Raw genomic sequence first — 19,797 nt, 5'->3', positions numbered from 1 at the left:
AATGATGAGTAGAAGAATGGGTGAAAGTCATGTGAATCTGGGATTGTACTCTTCCTTTCCTACTTGCACCTCCACTATGGCTGATTGACTTATTTCCAACTTATACGAGGAGATTGATGCATTTCCATTCACAAAATTAGTAACAAACAAAATTGCTCACATAAATGCATCTTCACCATAACCACATATCCAAATCGCAGAAATTCCTCATGACTAAAGGGTGTCCACAACTTGTATTTCTTTCTTCTACTGCCACACAGTGTAACACAAGCTTAATTTTGAGCATGTGAAGTGAAAGCCTTCTGATTATTCAGAATGCAGAATGGAGTTTCTGCCATGATGCTTAGTTTACAAAGTGGGGAATTTCAGCTGGTGACTGTCTCAGAGTTGATTGTATTAGCAGTCATATAAAAGAGGGAAAGATAGAGCATGCATGGATGGAAGATATTTGCAGAAGTACTCATGATCTGGTATTTTAATAGAATATCTGTTGATTCCTCAAGGAGTAGTCGTGGTGGTGCTTTCTGTACTTTAGTTGTGATATGAGATTAGAGTTTCATAGAAACAGATACATATGCTTTGTATGAATGAGCAATATCACATTAAAATTTCAATGTGCCTTGAAGTATGCAAATTCTGGACTAGAATTAGGTGGTATTTTCTTCTCTCTTACATGCTCACATGTGTATATGCTCTTTTATAATGTTAGTGAATCTTTAATAAAGACATGCACCAGACAATTCGAATGGTACCTGAAAGCACTATTGCTGGTAGATAAATTTTGCTACATTCCCTTCCCTCTTCTTTTGGATAACATATCTCACTTCTAGTTATCTGCATTTTGAAACTTTTCCTGGTTTCTCTTTGTAGGGTTCTGTTCTAATGGCCCCGTCATTCTTCTAACATTCTTGAATAAAATCGTGTTTGAACATGAATATCTTTTTTAATATTGCCTGGTTTTCTTTCAGATGTTTCCCTAGTCCTTTAATTCACATTTATTTGTACAAATATTTATAGCTCGCCCATAATGGCAGATATATCACAATTGTATTGAGTGTTAAATCAAAATTAAATGCAGGTCTGTCTATTTTGCTTTAGGGGTGTTTTTTTTATGCATTGTGACTTTTCTGTATTTTCTTTAAATGAACCAGTATATATACTGTTTTCAGGACCATTCTGTTCTAGGCATTTGGGAGACCTGAAAATGTATAAACATCATCATTATCCTAGAAGCAGAAATTAGATAAATGCAAACAAAACTGAAGTAACTGATGTGTGAAAAGTCAGAATCCTATTATATATAGGAGGATTAATGCTTCCCCAGTATCTCAGTGTTCTCCTTAGCATGGTGTCTCTGTGTACATATGGTTTCACACCTATGAGACTAAGGCTAGGTAAGCTTCAGGAAGATCTTCATCTTATGTTTCCTTCTTAAATGGGGATAGGAAAGGAAATACAGTAAGACATTTTCATATATCCTATAATAAAGTTTTCACAGCTATGCTTTTATTGTTCACAGACTAAGCTTACTCTAGGGACAAGATCCAAATTCCATTTGACATTAGTGGAAGATTTTAGATCCACCTCAAAGTCATAGGATAACAAGTAATCTTTATCTTAAAAAGCGGGAGCTGTTATCCTTCAATATAACTTCTCTGCATCAGCATGAGAGGGCAAACAGCAGGAGAGTCCATTGGGCCAACTGCTACCCAGTGTCCTCCCCAGGAAACTGATGTAGTTACAGGAGTTATATGTAGCTGCAGGTTATAAAAGACACGTGGCTTTACACTACCCCCTGACTCAGATTTTGTGTTTGAAAAAATAGAACATATTTTAATGTACTAGTTTGAAGTGCAGGATTTACAAAAAAATTCCAAAATCAGATCCCTAGATTATGAACATTTTCCTGGTTTTCAAGCGAAAGTATTCCTATGCTGTGACTCTGATTTTTTTTTCCCACAACTGCTTTTCAAATACCATTTCAGTTAAAAAAAAAAAAATTAAAAGGAAAAAAAGGCCAAGCCATCTGATGTATTTTGCCTTCTTTGTTGAAGTTCTACTGAGTCATTCTGAGATAAATGGAATTTTCTTCTTCAATCCAAAGCTTAATTATGGTAATTAGCCTGTGCAATTTGTAAAGTTTGGCAGTCAATTCAGCTCCTAATATGCATAAGCCTCTTTCTGTTACAAATTGAGTAGGTTTAATCAGTTTTAAAAAGACAGTGTTTCACTGCGTCTGCATGGCACACTCTTAGATTTTCAGATTGGGTGTTATTCCAAACTCTGCTACATCATTAGTAGTTTTGATATTTTTAATATTCATGAAGCTTTCATTTTAGCATTAATCCCCAGCATCTGTGATTATGGTGGGTACTTTTGGGATCTGTCTATTGTGTGTCTACTGAGAATGAAAAGCCCAGCAGTTCCTAGCAGTAAATTAACCCTCACAATGCCAGTTGGTGCTGAACTCCTTTTGAAATGTTGCCTTCTGCTATGTTCCTTTCTATTCTGATTTCACACTAATGTCTGATTCCTGCAGCAGACACAAGCTTCATTTCATCCTGTCAGCCATCTGTAAGACTAAGAATTTTTCCTTTTTTTTCATTCAAAGAAAGCGTCTTTCACTGTGTGCTTTTTCCCTCCAGATTTAATATGGTAATCAAATGGGAGAAAAATAGAGTTCAGAATGCAGATTTATATCTTAAGTGAGAAGATGAGGTCATTAAAGAATTTTCTTTTTCCAGGATTCAAGGAAGAGGGAAAGAGTTTTTTCTTTGGTTTTTTTTCTAATATTCATTGAAGGATTTTCTTTAGTAGGAAATTTTTTGCTTAACAACTAAATGCGGTCATATAAAGGTTTTTGACTGTGCAAGTAACAGAGACCTGGGGTACCATTTACCTCTCTGCTGCTAACTTGTGGCTTCTGTTTTCCTTCTTTTCTTATTTAGAACTGTAAATATTTTGAGGCAGAAACCCTCTAGCATTTTACAGTGCAATAGCATATCGCTTATTTTAGGCAGACAGTTTTAGCTGCTTATCTACAGTTGACAAGTACGTAGTGAATAAGGACAGACTTTTCCAGCTGTAGTTGCAGTTCAGGTGCTTTAAATCACTGTAGAGAAGCTTCCCACCATGGAGGAATCCTCAGGGGTGTAGCTGGCATTTGAATTAGGATGGCAAGAATAGATAGTGTAAAATATGCACACTCTTCCTTTTTCTGCTGTGCGAAACATGAAGATGTCAGCATCAGCAGGGCATGAAAATCCAATACAAAAAGACTAACACTACAGAAATAATGTTTATATACACTGCCATGATTATAATAAGAAGTCTTCATAGCTCATCATATTTTGCACCAGAGGTGGTGTTCAGTTCATATCCTAAAGAAGTTCTGAGTATTTAGAGCAGATTTAGAATCCTCTGTAGGCTCTATTGAAGCCTCTCTATACTGGATTGCCTAAAGATTGAAGTCTGTCTTGGCAAGCATCACCTGCTCCTAATTGCCTTATCAGGCTTCCCTCCTGGGCTGTGCTACCTGATCACAAGCACAGGGTTGTCAGGGTTTGCTATTTCATCCATTATTCCAAACCCTCTTTGTCTCAGGCTGCTTAAAGGTTCCCCCTGCCTGCTCGGATTGAAATGAAATTTCTGTCTTAAAAATGTATACAAGTAGTTGGCTTTTAGCACGTTATAAATAAAGGTAGAGGGTTCTTTTTTCTTTATTCATCAAGATTTTTCTCCAAAACTGCTTTGCTATTTATTGAAGCAATATGTGTTTAATTATATAGTTTTCGAGAAATACAATTGTGGGTAAGTTGTTACCCACAAAGATAATTGGCCTGTCATTAGGAGCCATGGATTGCCCAAGCTACTAAAGCAACTCTACTAACTGTAAAGGTACTTGCCAGCACATACTTCCAGCAATACAGGGAGCACAAAAGGAGCTGCATCAGCAGTAAATGCATTGAGAAAGTCAGGGAAGTAGTGTAAAAGTAATATCACAGACCAGAAATGAGCTGCAGGGAAAGAAGACCAAGACCGCTGTGTCTTTATGATGACAAGATTTTATGACATCCTAATGGGACAGTCCTGACTGCTGTTAGTAATGCCTGGACCATTAACAGGGACCGAGGCTGGACATGCACCAGTATGTTTAGTGCCTCACTGTGTGGTACTACTTCAAAGCTAGTCCAGCTATCCTGGTAGCCTCAAAAAAAAAAAAAAAAAAAAAATCACTTCCATACTAATTCTTTCAATGTTTCTAGCAATTTTGACAGCAGGAGCATGCTGGCATTTGGAAGGAAGAGTGTCCATCAGCAGGTGTGCAGAAAATGATCTATCCACAGCCATGTTCTTGTATCTCAGATTTTAGATTCCACCTTCTTTTCCCTGACTGCATCACGAAATTACAGAGGTTAGATGGTCCCTTGGCATCACTTGTTATAATATTCTCCCAGCTGTACAGCTCTTTTAGAACAAAGATCTGAACTCAGATCTTAGTTTCTTAAGCTTAATGTATTTACCCATATTTCCTCATTGCTGCGCTGTGTGTAATAACCTGGGAGCAATTTGTAGGCAGATGGAAGTGTAAGAAATCCCAAAACCAAGTCTCCTTCAGCTTACTGGTTTCATTGTGTTGTGCATACACAGGTTTTCTGGTGCTTTCTAGGAAATACTGGATATTCTGCTCATCTCTGCAGGCATGTCCAGGCTCTCTGGTGCCTGGGAATACAGGGCAAGCATACAAAAACTATGCTCACTATCTGAACTACATTTTGAAAAAGACAAAGTGAACATGCTGGAAAAGCTGCAGAGGTATTTCTTAAGCCCCATTTATCTAACTCGGTCCCTTAACCAGAAGGAATTCTGCATGTTAGCATTATTTATTCTGCTGGTGAGAGCTGAACTGGCCTCCCTCAAGCAGCACCTATCTCCCAGCTTGGGTGCTCCTCTCAGCCGCACCAGCGGCTGCTCTGGATTTCCACTGCTTTAGTCTGCTTGGGGCACAGATTATAGGCAGTCTCTTAAAAGCATTTCCTGCCTCTTCACATATTAAGTGGCATCTTTTCATTCCTTTGCTAGGATATCTGTCATAAACTGTATTCTTCCAGTGTAGGCTCAGATTCTGATGTTATCTGATCCTAAGCATGGCAATCATGAATAACTTCAAGTATTAAGGGTGGAATTTAACAGAGTTTCAGTTTTTATTATGAAAGGAACAAGAGCTTTGCGTTCTAATAAATGAAAAAAAGGTGACAGGGCTGGAATTTGATTTAAGGAAGCAGGACTCTAAAACATAATTCCTTCTGTGTAATCTAATAGCCATTGAGGAAGTCCTGGAATCTACAGTATGGGGTCTGTTAATCTAATTAGTCTACCTTAAAGGTTAAGTCACACAACTGACAAGTATAAGTAGATTTTGATCAAGTTTTACTGGGTCTATAAAATATTGAATGTATGAGGATGTTCAGATTTACTTGTGTTTGCATTGGAAATAGCTCAACTTTGTGAAGTAGTGTACTGACATACACAAGCACGTAGAAGGGCATTTTTATTTAGCATCCTATTTCCAAACATAACATGCTGTGGTTTAAAGGATTGTTTCTTGTGATGCTGAATGTCATTGGAAAAAAGTATGGCAAAATGGAAGGAGAAAACTGACGTTACTTGCCAGTAAAAATGGGGATTAAAATGAACGTTGAATTCTAAAGCCTATTATTTTTAAATATGTAAAAGAAGTTCATATTTAGTTCTGTGTTGCACTTGCTGCTTCAGAGATTGGTGTCCTTGATTTGCATTCACCCTGTCATCCTGGGAAGCACTGAAAGCAAAGACAAATCTTTCTCTTCTTATTTTATCTTCAGCTGCCACCAGATTCCTATGACAATGACTCTTCATCAGAAGAACTGGGCATAGTTAAACTTTCTTCCAAAATTTCAGATGAGACTAGCTCAGTTTGCAGTATATTACAGTAATTTAAATCCTGGTCTGACTTAAGAGAAAACTAGTCAAGACCTTAGCAATACCAGCTTCAGCTACTCAGGCGTACCTGAATCTGTAGAGGTGTTTGGTGACAGATTTTCCATTTGATTTCTTTCAATCCATATTCCCTTTTCTATCAAAACCCAAATTCTGCTCTTCCCTCTGCGGTTTTATCTCCTGCCTTCCAACAGCATAAATAAAAAGTGTAATTCTAATATGTGTGTTGATGCACTCCTCAATGAAGGTTCTCATTCATTTGACAGTAGGTCTGCTACTGTTACCGTTATTGTGGTGACAATCCTCAAAGCATCCTGGGCATGAAAGAGAAGCGTAGAAGAAGTGGTGGGCTACTACTTGCTTTTAGGGACCACCAGGGGCTTTTCTTGCCTTCTCCATCTGCCAAAGTTTTTATTATCTGTATTTAATTCGAAAAGTTTTTCTTAAATTGAATTTGAGCTCCACTGAAGCAGCACACTTTATCAAAGGTGTGCCAGGCCAGATCTCTTGAGTGTAGCAGACCGCAGCAGTGGGTGGCAGGAAGAACTACTGGTAAGACCAGTGCGTTAGTTTGTTACAGGTGTCAGTTGCAAGTGTGGGTGCATCAGCACACATGCTCTTCAGGAACCTCTCATATGTGTCATCATAGTTATATTCATTTAAAAATGCAAATTAATTGCTTACCATGGGAGAAAATTATGTAATGAGGCTCTAAAGAACATAAATATTTAAACATGTTTTTAAATACATTCAAATAAGTGTGTATGGAGAAGGGGAGGGGTCAGTGGAGGTAATATATTCATATAAACATGTTTGATATTCTATTGTATAATATATCAACCCTGCAAATTCATACTAATTAGTATTTTGAGCTCTCTTGGTGTTACTAAATCATTGGCACCAGATGAATAAAATATTTAGAAAACTTTTTTATGATCTTATTGGTGCATTCACCCATATCAATGACTGAAATTTATCTTGCTTTAGCAAATCAACAGATTTCTTTCTTCTGCTAAATGTTTTTGGCAAGACAGATGGAGAACACAGCAGTCAGGGCCCTGCTCAAAGGCGCCAGATAACTGAATGGGTTACTTCCTACATTAAAACCAGCTTGTTGACTTGGCAGAGAGCCTTGGTCAAGTAATACAACCAGTGCTGCTGCCATTTGTTAATTCTGCATAATTAAACACCAATTATATATAGTATTGTTTTCTAGCAGGCTCCTCAGATGGCTTTTCTTTATTATGATTCCATGCCAGTTTCCTTCCTTATTACTAAAAGGGACTTTTTATTTGTTATTGTAATTAGGTGGTTTAAAGATATCAATTCTTTCTAAAGAGAGAATAGGAAATGATTATGGAAGTTGGCATATCATTTTACAGGAAAGACATGGCATATAATAGGTATTTTGATTTTTTTTTTTGTATAGTCTGAGGAATCTGCACTATACTATTATAGGACCCCCAGCACAAGTCTTTTAGTGAATATAGAATAAATGAATGTATTTACAAACCATTTTCAAAGTCTGCCTTAAAAAGACACTGGGAAATACAAAGGTAGAATCAAAATTCTCTTCATAGCACTTTTATCCTCATTTGGTGAGGCTTGTAACTGCCACTAGCCACATGTTTAACTCCTATTGAAATGAAAGTAGCTTAACGGAGTATATGCTTAATTGCTGTTTAATAGACAAACCTAAATATCTGTTCAATATTCTATAGAAGCTGGAACATTTTATGCATGCTATCATACTACAAATATTTGGAGACTTTAACAAATGAGGGCATTGACTGTCTTGGTGCTTTACAGTGCGGTGGTGGTGTCAGTGATGCAGCTGTATTAGTAATGATGATGGAGAAATTTCAAGAAAGGTTTTGCTTGTGTTGCTCTCTTGGAAACTGTGGAACGAAAACGTGAATGGAACAGAAATCTGGAGGCAGGTTTTATGCTTGTTTAGGGTTTATATCTTTCCCTCAGTGATTAAGGTATTTGTTATGTAGAATTAGTATTTATTTTTCAGCTACTTAAGTTTATAAAAATAGTCTGGAAAATGTTTTGGGTTTTTTTTCCACCTTTCTTTATGATTTATTATGAAGTAATATCACCACAGGGTACCATTCAGCCAAAGTAGGTTTGGGAACTCTCTAGAGGCTTTAAGAGCATATTATACAATGCATAAACTTTATTGGAGGGGAGAAAAAATGGAAACTTTCAGGCTTGATAGTCATTAGAATTTAAAAGCTCAGGAAGGACGTTAACTGTGTCTATGACTCTTAATCTATGGACTAGTCAGCAGTCACACACATACTGAATCCGAACACAACATCCTCATAAACTTTACTGATAAATGTTGCTATGAGTCAGCAGCTGGAGCTCATTTCTCAACTAAACTTTTTCCTTCCCTTTTCCATCCTTCTGACTCTACTCTTGTTATCTATCAGTTGCCTCCTTTGAGCCCATGTGATTATTAGCCCACTAAATAAAATGCTTAGTTTTAAGCTCAGCAGTTCTTAATTCTTCATTTGCTAGACCGCAAGTCAAATAAACTATAAAGAAGACAAGACATAGTTGCCTGCTGAACCTTCAAAGCCATGAGAGCAGTGGGACTTCCCACATCACATAAGAGGAAGCACAAAAGTCTTTGCAAGATGATGCTTTTGGTTCATGTTACAGTTAAGTCAGTGGAGCCATTTTAAGTTGTAATTGTCGGTAAAGTAATTTCTTAACTCTTTGTAGGCAAAGGTCAGCTGGTTTGAATCATGTTGTGTTACATATGAAAAATATATTTCAAATTCCATTAACTCAGTAGAATAATACTGCTTTGTCTTACTTGCTTTAAGGAGCACACTCTTGGAAAAAAAAAGGGAAAACTGCAACCTGTGGAAATTACAGTGAAAAAGAGAGAAAAAATATATTTCTCACTGGCAATTCTAAAAAGCTCCAATCTCTGGGATGTTATTTATTATTGACATCACAATAATGCCTTCAACATGACATTATTTACCTGATATGTAGTTAATCCTGTCCCGAGTTATGAAATGTTAGTTTGTGGTCTAAAGAGCTGGGATTAGACTTCAATTCAACAAAAACTGATGACACACACAGATAATTTCTCTAGCAGTTTATGTAATTAATTCCCATAACTATGTTTAAATAACACTGCCCAGTCCTGACATTAAGATTTTGCTGGAATCGAAGTACCTGAATAAATCATGTTTGGGTTAGGGTAAGTGGAGAATGCACACATAAAAGTGGGTCACAGCAGCATATTGGATGCAGCTTGGCTTATCTCCACTAAATACCAATTTTTATTTTTATGAATATGTATTTAGTTATAATATATTTTTAGATATGTGTTCTGAGTGTATTGCGATATCCCATTTATTAATTGTAGAACGATGCGATAAGTTGCATTTATAATGCACCTGGGAATGCTCCCCTGCAGGCATGCTGTTGAGGCAAATCTCTTGGAGTCACTGCTAATAGTCTTTCCAGGATCAAAGGTTGAAGGTCACCTGGCTAACAAACCATGAGGGTTAGAAACAGGAGCATCAAACCATGAGAAAGGGTAGATCCTCAGCTTCGCTTGGGGAGAGCATTAGCCTCAAACCATGGAGAGTCCCACAACGCTAGGCCTTAATAATGAGCAGTTCTACGCCTGGAAAAGCCATTTCAGAAGATAGCTGGGGTTTTTAGGCTAATTATTTTTCTCTGCTTCTGGACTCAAAAATAATTTAACTCTCCTCCTCCCAGATTTGGAACAAAAAGAACTGGCAAAATTTCAATATATAATAAATATCTTAGGGAAAAAGGAGGGGAGATGATTTTGTCATACAACAATGACACATGGAAACTCCATATGGCATTTGTAGATGCCAAGATTTTTTTTGTCTGGACTTATTTGTCTTGAGAATAACCTGGGCGTGCTGCAGCTCACCCAGATTCATGAAGCAAAAATATTTAGACGACATCACTATTTATTCTTTCCAAATTAGACTTTTTGTTATGATTAAATGGTCACTAATTCCTTAAATTACAAAATATAAAGCTGTTGTGGCTTCTTCACCTAGACATGATCCTAGAAATCAATTCAGTGACAAAGGGTGTTTCTATATAATAGACAATAAAAATCCATTCATTTTACAACTTATTTCAGAACACAAATTAGCAGAACCTGTGTCAACACTCTTAGAAGCTGTTAATCAGGTTTTTGCAAATGTGGAGTTCGCATGCAGTGAAACACTGGAAAGAAGAAAAGTATTTTGGGCTTTTATGTTTTCTGGGTTTCACTGAGTGCTATTGCAAAATGTCAGGTTTAAATGCTGCTCGGGGGGTTTGTAATAACACAGAAATACCAGAAACAATTTTGGTACTTGTTTATAATAGTGGCAAAACCTAATTTGTTAATATATGTTTGTATTTGTTAAACATAGTTATATTTTGTAGCTTAGGAATCTCAGAAACTTCAGTTTGTAAGACTAAGTTGCCACTTGACAAGAACATTTTTAACATTTAATGTATCACTATTTCTCTTTCTATTGAAGAAAATCTCTGTTGTTGCCTCTGAAACGTGAAAAGTGTTATGTGAGATTAACCATTATTTTATAGAATACTGCGTACCTATACATGCTCAGCAAAGTGCTGGCAGTCAGGAGTAGTGGTAAACTGTAACATAATAAAATTATTTCTCTTACAGGGTATAGCAGTTAACATTAATGAAGATGTAATTACAATGCAAATACAATATTCTCTTCAAAGTATAGGATTAGTAAGATAAGAGTCGTACTTACAGTTCTTAAACTTCCAGTAGTTAAGAAGGTTAAGTGGTTAAAAAATATCATAGATAAATATATGCCTCATAATTTATCAAACTCTGAGATTATTACTGAAACAATTTTAATAGTGTAATTTATAGTCGTAACAATGGCCTCAAGACATTTCAACTTGATATGGACATGCATATTTTATAATTCAGGATTCTTTTATTCCCTTTTTATAAACTGGGTAAAGAGAGACTTGGGAATAGATTCACGGAGGTGTCTGGCATCTTACTGTCTCTCTGGATTTTAGTACTATTGATCTTTTTATGGAAATTCAGTAAGAAATTAACAGATTAACATATTTTATTTCAAAAGTTAGCAGCTGAGATTGTCCCAGGCTAGCAGTCTTTCTTACAAAACATCCCTTTATCTTTAAGATTTTTAAGATTTTCTTTTCTTTAACCTGTCTTGATTCCAGGAGCCAAAACCTCTAAAATAACTTTTCTTTTGTTCTTTTTCTTTTTCCCAAGCAATCAGTCGCAAACTCTTTCCTTTAAATAAAATGAACCATTGTCAGTATGACCTTATTTTCTGCAGCACAAACAGAACTTTTACTCAGCAATTTTCTTCCACATGCACTTACAAAGAGCAATAGGGCTTATACTATTGCTTTGTTGAGAAAGGGGCTAGAAAGAAGAAGGAAAGAAAAATAGAGGACTGCAAAATCTGTATTTAATGTTTGATTTCATACTAGCTATGCTAACATAAACCCAGATATTTAAAGACAACATAATATTTAAATGTATTTTGTAAAAGTAGACATTAAATATGAGTCTTATTGAGAATGTTACAGGTTATTATATAATTCAAACAGTGAAAGTGGCAAGTGTATTTCATGCTTACTAATCCTCTCCTAAGAATTGGAAATGCTCCTTTGTAGTTTAATCAACTTATTATTTATTGGTCTAATAATGTTTAGGAAGGCAGGAGATGACCCCACCGAGCTTTGCAACATTTTTGGCCAGCTAGGCTAAAGCTTAGAAACTGTTCAACCTTGTGCTGTTGAACAGTAGATGAAAAACTCCAAACCAGACATTATAAAGGTACTGACACCTCATCGGTGCTGCCTTCTCCCTGTACTAGCTCCAGCATTACAGGCTTTTAAAGCTGGAGCTGGAAGCCTTGGTGGTAGAAGTCTGTAAAAAAGTAACTTTCTTTGGAGAGCTTGACTCTAACCACAGTGGAGTTTCAGATTTCAAGCTTTAAAATGGAGATAATAAGAGTACATCCTACAGCTTGCACACTTTTGGGGGAAGTGCATTAGTTCAGATTTGCAGAACATTCATCAGTGTCTGCAAGTTTGTTGGTTTTGAAGAAGTCTGATTCCTAATCAGTGTTTGGTACCCACGTGCCTCAAACACTCTGGACTTCTATCAGTATAGGACAAAGTCACTTGGCAAGATGAAACTCTCATTAGAGCAGAGTTCGGAATATGTATTAACAATAAGGAGGAATCAAACATTAAGTAATTGCTTATTGACTGAGCATCATCTGTTCTCTACACTGGAGCAATACTTTGTTGCGGTTGTGGAACTAATGACTAAAACATGCCTGGGGAAGTTCTAGTAAGATCAGTTGTGCAGCTTCACTTCTAAAATTTCTTAAGTTTCAATTTTGTGTCTTTGTGACCATAAGACTGTACAAAAGTCATTTTACTTGCAAGGATTTTCGGATGGTGAGTGTGGGTGTGTCATCTTGTAACTGCCTATTATTTGATGCTATTGACTAAAATATAAACGGTCACGATCTTTGTTGAAGGAATGAGTTCTGACTTCACTCATTTCATTGGGATTCAGCCACGGAATTGTACTCGTTTTAATGCTTGTTCATTATCATTTTATCTCTACTCTCTGTAGATACCTGCAGAGCATAAAGGTAGAGGAATCAGACTTTCAAGTGAAGGCTTTCATCTCCCTAGAGCGATTCTTGAGAATACCAGAGGGATGAAAGTGAAACTGATGTTTTCATCAGACATTCTGCTTTTCTCCCCTCACTGCCTCCCCCATTCACACTACAATTTCATCTCCTCCCCTCCCAGCAGCAGCAGCAGCAGCTGTAACTCAGCCCTGTCAGGCCCCTAGGAAGCTCTCCCCGGAGGCACCGTCCCACCTCCCTGACCTCCGTGGGGCTCCAGCCCCAGCTGCAGCAGTCGGGGGCTCCTCTCAAGCCTAGACTTTCCCTGTGGCTGAGCACTGCATGAAACACCAGCTGGATTTTACTGAGTGCCCTTGCAATGGGAGATCTGGTTCTGTTTTCCTCAGCTATCTGTTTTCAGTTTTTGTAGTAATAAAAATACAAAAGAAATCAATTGTTTCCTTATAAGGAGCCACAGACTAGACCAAATGGATGCTCTTTCTCTTTCTCCTTTTCTCCAAAGAGCTTGAATAAAATCATAAGATAAACTCACCACCTTGCAGCTTCCCTTAGTGTGGTGATCTTTCAGCAAATAAGCCCATGCAAACACAGTTTTCACAAAGACGCATCTGCAACTTTGATTTGTTTTCTGCTAACTAAACTTGAAATACTGAACAACGTGAAACGTTAAAAAAATGCCAGGAGTCTTTGTGCTTGATTGGGAAAAAGTTAGCTGTTGAGAAAGACCCTTGCACAGATTGAATTTTCTAAATACGCAAATAATAACAACTGATTGAATTGGTGTAAGAATCAAGGACTGATCATCAATTGAGCTGTTTAGTTAGAAACCAAAGAATAGTTATACAAGAAAGATAGAACAATAGTTACATTTTGTGAAAGAGAGGTCTAAGAAAAAATTGATCCTGCTTCCAGTGTTTATAAAAGACATGTTGAGTTAACAGGGTAATATTAGATATATTGTGCTGAGTTTTAGTCATATACTAGTTCAGGTTTCTCTGTGCCTTTCTTCACAGATTGAAGCCAATCACACAAAGTGCAGCACATCCTATCTCCCTATGGAAAAAAAAATAATGTTCATTCCTTTCATTGATCAACTTCTCTTCAAAAGAGACAATCATTAGGGTGGGAGTCATGTATTCTACTCTTTACATTTCGGTTAGAGAAAAAAACAAACTCATGTAAGATGAATTCAGATGTGCATAGTGATGGAATAATCTTCCCTCAGCTCATCTTCTGATATTAGTAGGCTGGAGAAAACATGGTCTCAGGTAACTATTTAATCATTTTTTGCTGAATGATGAAAGGTTCCCAAATAATCCAGTACTCCTGAGTATAGCAAAAAGTTGCACTTAACATGTGTCAGATCCTTAGCTGACACGGTTCTGCTGAAGTCCATTTTAGTTACTAGCAATACTACTTCCAGGAATCACCTAGTCCATGTTATGCGGTATTTCCTGTGGCAATCATATTAATATGACCTATAATTTCAGTACAGCAAATCTATGGTATAATAATCTTTCTTAACTCCAATTTGAAATATTTATCATTGAAATATTTTTCTCTAAAATTAATACCTTATGGTTACTTTCACCTTGGTTGGATGATGTATGTAAGAATGAACACAAAAGAGAGTCAATGTAGTCATTAACTGACTTGCTCACAGGATGTGATAAATGAGAAGTCAGTTTGAATTCAGCTAAGTTTTCTTTGACATTATATCATCTGAAAATCTTCATGTGCCTATAGCAATTTTTTCTCCATTGGGTTTTTTGTTCTTGTGAATGGCCTTTATTATAAGTTATAAAAACCTTTATAATTGTTCAATTATAATTGTGGAATTGGAATCAGTAATTCAGATTTATGAAATACGTAACTTGTATTCATATCCTAATTCTGATTATTAAATATGTATCATTGATAAATTCAGCTGAGTGGGATGGGGAAGAGCTTCTTCTGATTTTCTATAGAACAGGATTTCTGTGATTACATAGTCTGCATCTGTTGGGTATCTTCCTCGAGCGTCTTCTGTATTCATTTGCTATTCTTAACCAAAATCTTAAATAAAGATGGTAGGAATCTCAAAGCTATGTCTGAACCAGTGGACAGAAGATGTATTTACATATTGTCTGCATCTTAGCACAAGATTTTGCCATACTGTAACTTTGCCTTTTGGTTGCCTTAAGACAGATACCTGTGGTGGGCGGCTACAAGTAAGAGAAGGTTTTGTCTAGGACACTCACTGGGATGACTTGAGGGGGCAGGACCCTGAGACACACTCAGCCAGAATCTAGCCAAACATAATTATGTTCAAGTTTTAAGCCGACGAGAAATCTTAACTAGAAGTTTACCTAGGGAGCGTTCTTAGGCGTGTGTGACAGTGTAAAACCAGTCAACATTCAGTTAGTGCTTATGGAGGTTTTATTTATTTATTTATTTATTTATTACATTGTTTGTTTGTTTGTTTTTATTTATTTCAATTTTTACCCAGTTTACCTTTCAGCATTGAACATAACTTTCTTTATGTTGCACGCATCACTGCATTCTTTTCTGAGACTCAATGCATTTTCAAAAATATAGCCATTAGTTATAGACATTTAGAAAAAATAAACTATAGGGGATACACCTTAAATTATTTTTAGTTATATTATTTCTAGTAACAAATGTTTCTCTTCTCATTGCTCAGTCCTATTTAGCTAAAAAGAAGTTCTGAAAGGCTTAACAATTTTAAAAGCTTTTGCCGAAATGTGCTTGAAACAGTCTTCATCTCAGATGTAAGCTCTTTTATACTGACTTGCTGAATGCTTCAGTTGTATTCAGGTTTGAGCAATTACATACGCTTACGGCTTTTTTGTCTCTGGTGTTATACTTTCAAGATCATATAAAATATCCTTGGTCACTCTCCAGTTGTAAAACAACAGGAATTTCAGTAAAGTTACATAAACTGTAAAATTTGAATAATGGGCATGATGTGGTAAACTTAGGTCTGTTTCTTTTGTTTTAAAATTTAAATTTCCTCACTGTCTTTTGAGGCAATTTGTTTTCTGTTTGAAATATTAATTTGGTGTAATAAAACAATACCATACTGCTTTATGTTGTTTTACTTTCTAACCAGCGTTCCATGTCAGATTGGTCTCTAGCTGGATATGTTATTTGATCCAACGTGTTAGTTTCTTTTTTTCATACCTAGCACCTTCTGGAATTACAGTGTTTTTCCAGGAATTTTCTGTAGTCTGGCCCTCCTAAAATGAAGATGATTAATTGCCTTTAATATGCTAAATATACTTCTCTTTCTCTACATTCTTGTGATTTTATTTTGTTCTTTTGTCTCCTTTTTCCACAAAATTTCATACCTGTATTCCCAACAAAATCAATAAAACAGATTTGAAGTCTGCAAAAATATTAAACGCTTTTCCATTTTGGTCTGCAGTATGGTAGAATTTTAGTATACTACTTGAGATAATCTTGGCCATACCTAGAAATATTTAATGTCATTATGTGATGAGGTTCCAAACTAGAAAACCTTTAGACACAGCATGAAGTCTTTTAAATCCCATAGTAGTAATGATATATCACTTAGCTGTGAGTTGTTTGCAATCAGTAGGTTGTGTGTACAGATCTGGTTACACAGCTCTGCGTTTATCACTGATTTGATCTTCAGATATACTCTGTCGCGTGACATATTCTGCTCTGTGTATCTAAAGGTCCACTGCAGTGAACTGAAGTTTTCATCCTGAGACCTAATCTGATTATAAGTTTCCCTATTGGCTAGGTAGTAAAATATTGCTGAAGGACATTTGATTGTTCTATCGACACATCTGCTGTGTTCTGATAGCCCATTGCCGATGTGCAGCGCTTGCCGAGTGCTGGGGGCTGCTGGCCCCACTGACCTTGAGCTGGGGCACCCCTGGGCTAAGGTCTCAGCCGTGGGCAGTCAGAGAGGAACCCTGAGGGCACCAAGGCATGCAGGAGTTTGAAGGGGGCTGCTGGCTGCCACCGCGAGGCTCGGCCCATGTGCTCTAATTGGCAGCCTATGGGATCATGCGGTGCTCAGATGGCAGCCAGGGCATCATCTTCCCTTTTGGAGTTGCTGTGCTGGATAGCAGTCATTCTAGCCTGTAGGAATAAAGCCTCTACTTGTGACTTTTATCCAGTTTGACACATTAAAACTTGCTTAGAAACTCTGCTAGAGGCGCTTGAGGGCCCCAAGAATATGGAACCAATCACACTAGAAACATATGATATGTATAATGTAGCTTCAGAAGTATTTTTTATTTCCGGCCCAAAGCAGCTGCACCAACACATTTAATGAAGTTAGGACAAACAAACAATACAGGTTTGCTAAAGAATTTTTGCTTTTTTTGAACTGTCACTCTTACAGTGTTTTACTTCAGCTCAGATATTACTTCAGATATTAAAACTGTGACCTAGCCAGCGATGGTATACTTGGGAAACTTTCTGACACAATGCATTCTTAGTCATCTGTGCTTCCATTTTCAATTAACTGCTGTGATGGTAAATGTGTCCCTCACTCTGAGAAGCCTGATTGCCTGATCTCTAGCACTATGGATTTTCTGGTTTTGCTTTTTAAGAGTGGTATAACTCTGCTTTCCATTTGCTATTTAGATGTTGTTCTGTATGCGCCAACACACAAAGTGAAGATTCTGTTAAGGTTATGGCTTATTGGACAGTTTATCTGGAAGGTTCAGTTGGTGTTTGAACACAGATGAGTGATTTGTTGTGTCTTTGACATCTTGATAGTCTTATCCATCAAAATTTTCACAGTGCTGCTTTTGTTATTTACAGTGGCATTGTTCTCATCATATTTGTGTAGTTTAAAATGTATCGGTTTTCAGTGTTCACGCTTTATTGCTTTGGACTCAGTGCTTCCAGTTACAGCTTTAATTATTTCAGGAGATCCTATGGGTCTGTTGAAGGTCTTATTTTGTTTTAAAATTACCGCCTCTAGCTTGTTATTCCCATGCTCAATGTACACAATATTACAGATTGATAATATCTAGAGAAATTTGTAAATGCTTGTAAAGCCAAGTACCCCCCTTTCTGTGCTCTATGATTTCTTATCTGGTATTAATTTTACAGAGCTGAATTCTGACAAGATAGAAGAGTTATTGATTTTTCTCCTCCTCAGCTATTTTATTTCATCGTAGTTCTATTTCGTCTGGAGTTTGAGTTCATAAACTTGAAGTAATTTTTGACCCTGTGCTTTCTTTTGAGGCTGACATTAATCACACTGAGAAATGAGATTCCCAGCTGGAAGATGCTAAAGAACCACTAGGAACTATTAAATTAACTTTCTACTGTTTTATGAATCTTTCTCAGTTTAGACTGGGAATTCTTAAGTTGATTGGGACATATGTGTATGTTTCATTATGAGCTAGATAGTAATTGCTAATTCTTTATTTGTGGCTTTTTCTACTATTTCCCTGAAGTATTCACAGCTGTGCTAACAGAACCCTGCATACAGTCAATGGGAGCATTTTGCTGCTTTAACAAGAAAGGACTTCAGCCTAATATAAAATTTTCCAGGCAAATGCTTACATGCTCCATCATTTGTTTTCTTAAGGATATGATTTTGAGTGGGGAGTAGTCAGCTCAGGTAAACAAAGAAAGGAGGAACACCTGTTATATGGCTTCTCTTCTCTCCAGGGACAAACTTTAAAACCTTCTTTGTAGAACACATTTCATTACGCTGCACAAAAGCAGTAGCTTTTAGGAAGAGCTTTACAGAAAGAAACCCTGTGATCTAATAACAAGAGGCAAAAACTTCCCTGAAGTACTTTCCCTTCTTACTGTGAATAAAAGAAGAAAACATTCTTTGGATTTAGAAAAACAGTTGTGTTGGAAGTGAGAATCATTTGATATCTACAGGTAATTCACTGTCTTGGAAAGTTAATAGGAAGGGGAATTCTGGACAGACTTGATTTACTACTGCTTTGCATGGATATGTGTTTGTGATTTGATGACTCTTGTAGCTTGCTTTAAATTTATTCTTGTAGATTGACATGGTATGTTTTTCAACTCCATGTCTTTTTACAAGTCAGTGTGAATACTTATTTACCTTGCAGTTTTCCGTTTCATTTCATCTCAAAATAATCTCCGTACATTAGTTACTAAATTACTTTCCTTTCAGGCCACAAAGATTTTGTATTCCAGTCTAACCTATTTTAGTTGTAAACTATGACAGGGTTAAAACTTCTTTTTTAAGTCATCAAATCACCCCACAGGATATAGCATCATCAGGTCTTTTCTTTGTGCAGAAGGCAGGTTACAAAGAATATGAGTGACCTTATGTATGAAAGGAAGAGGATCTTCAGAGTGTGTCCTGTCTGCCAGCTTCTCTGTCATAGCCAAAGTGTCGGATTGTGGAGGCAAAAAGGAAAGGAAAGCAAAGTAGAGCAACAACAGGACACATTTCCTCTGAGAAAGCTAGATGCTAAGGATATCAGTAATTGCTCTGTGCCTGAACTCACTGTTGGGAGGTACAGAGCATGTGTTGGCACTGATGCCGGATACAATAGCAGAATGGTTCAAAATGCTGTCCCTGTAAAAGGAGGGGCAGTGGGGCGGGGAAAGAAAGGAAAAAACAATAAACCAGAACAGCTAGGAATGTGCTTAGAAGTATCTCCTGAACAGAGGGCCTGGGATTTTTGTGATGTCAGAGATACTTTCTGGCTGATACAGCCATTTTAATAGGCTTACTTAGTATGCCAGTGCATTTCCTTGCTGGACAGTATGTTAGTGTATGGCCATTCATTCTGCAAACAAGCATTGACATACATTGATTTAATATTATTCTTCATGCTGAGCTCAGCAGATAGACTACTAAAATGTAAATGACACAGATGTGTTGCAGATATATTTTTGACAACTCAGAAGATGACTTTGCGTATACAGAAAAGCAAAAAAATGAGAAAGGACTTTTTCAGCTCTTGATTTGTGTATGTCCTCTTCAATGTTCATTTTTTATGGTAGTTTTGATTTCAAATCATGTGACTGCAAGGCTGCTGGGGATGACATGTTGAATTAGTTCCTGAATTTTCATTGTTTGTCTGTAATAGTCATTAATAAGGGAAATTCATCACCTCTCTGAAGTCCACACTCACAT

At 36.8% G+C, this 19,797-nt stretch overlaps 1 protein-coding gene across 7 annotated transcripts in view; it reads left to right on the top strand.

The window, feature by feature from the left end:
• Positions 1–19,797, top strand: part of ROBO1 (roundabout guidance receptor 1) — a 620,749-nt gene that overhangs the window by 227,435 nt on the left and 373,517 nt on the right. The window contains exon 1 of one of the 7 annotated variants that reach the window (XM_054076913.1): positions 13,918–13,942. The exons of the other annotated variants lie outside the window; for them this stretch is intronic. Within the exon in view, the coding sequence (XP_053932888.1) occupies positions 13,933–13,942 (10 nt within the window). The 5' untranslated portion in view covers positions 13,918–13,932. Of the gene's footprint in view, positions 1–13,917; positions 13,943–19,797 lie in introns of those variants that run through there. 7 annotated transcript variants of the gene reach the window in all.

Source organism: Cuculus canorus, chromosome 1 (assembly GCF_017976375.1).
Source record: "Cuculus canorus isolate bCucCan1 chromosome 1, bCucCan1.pri, whole genome shotgun sequence".
Classification (NCBI taxonomy): domain Eukaryota; kingdom Metazoa; phylum Chordata; class Aves; order Cuculiformes; family Cuculidae; genus Cuculus; species Cuculus canorus.
This window is presented reverse-complemented; position numbering and strand designations above follow the sequence as displayed.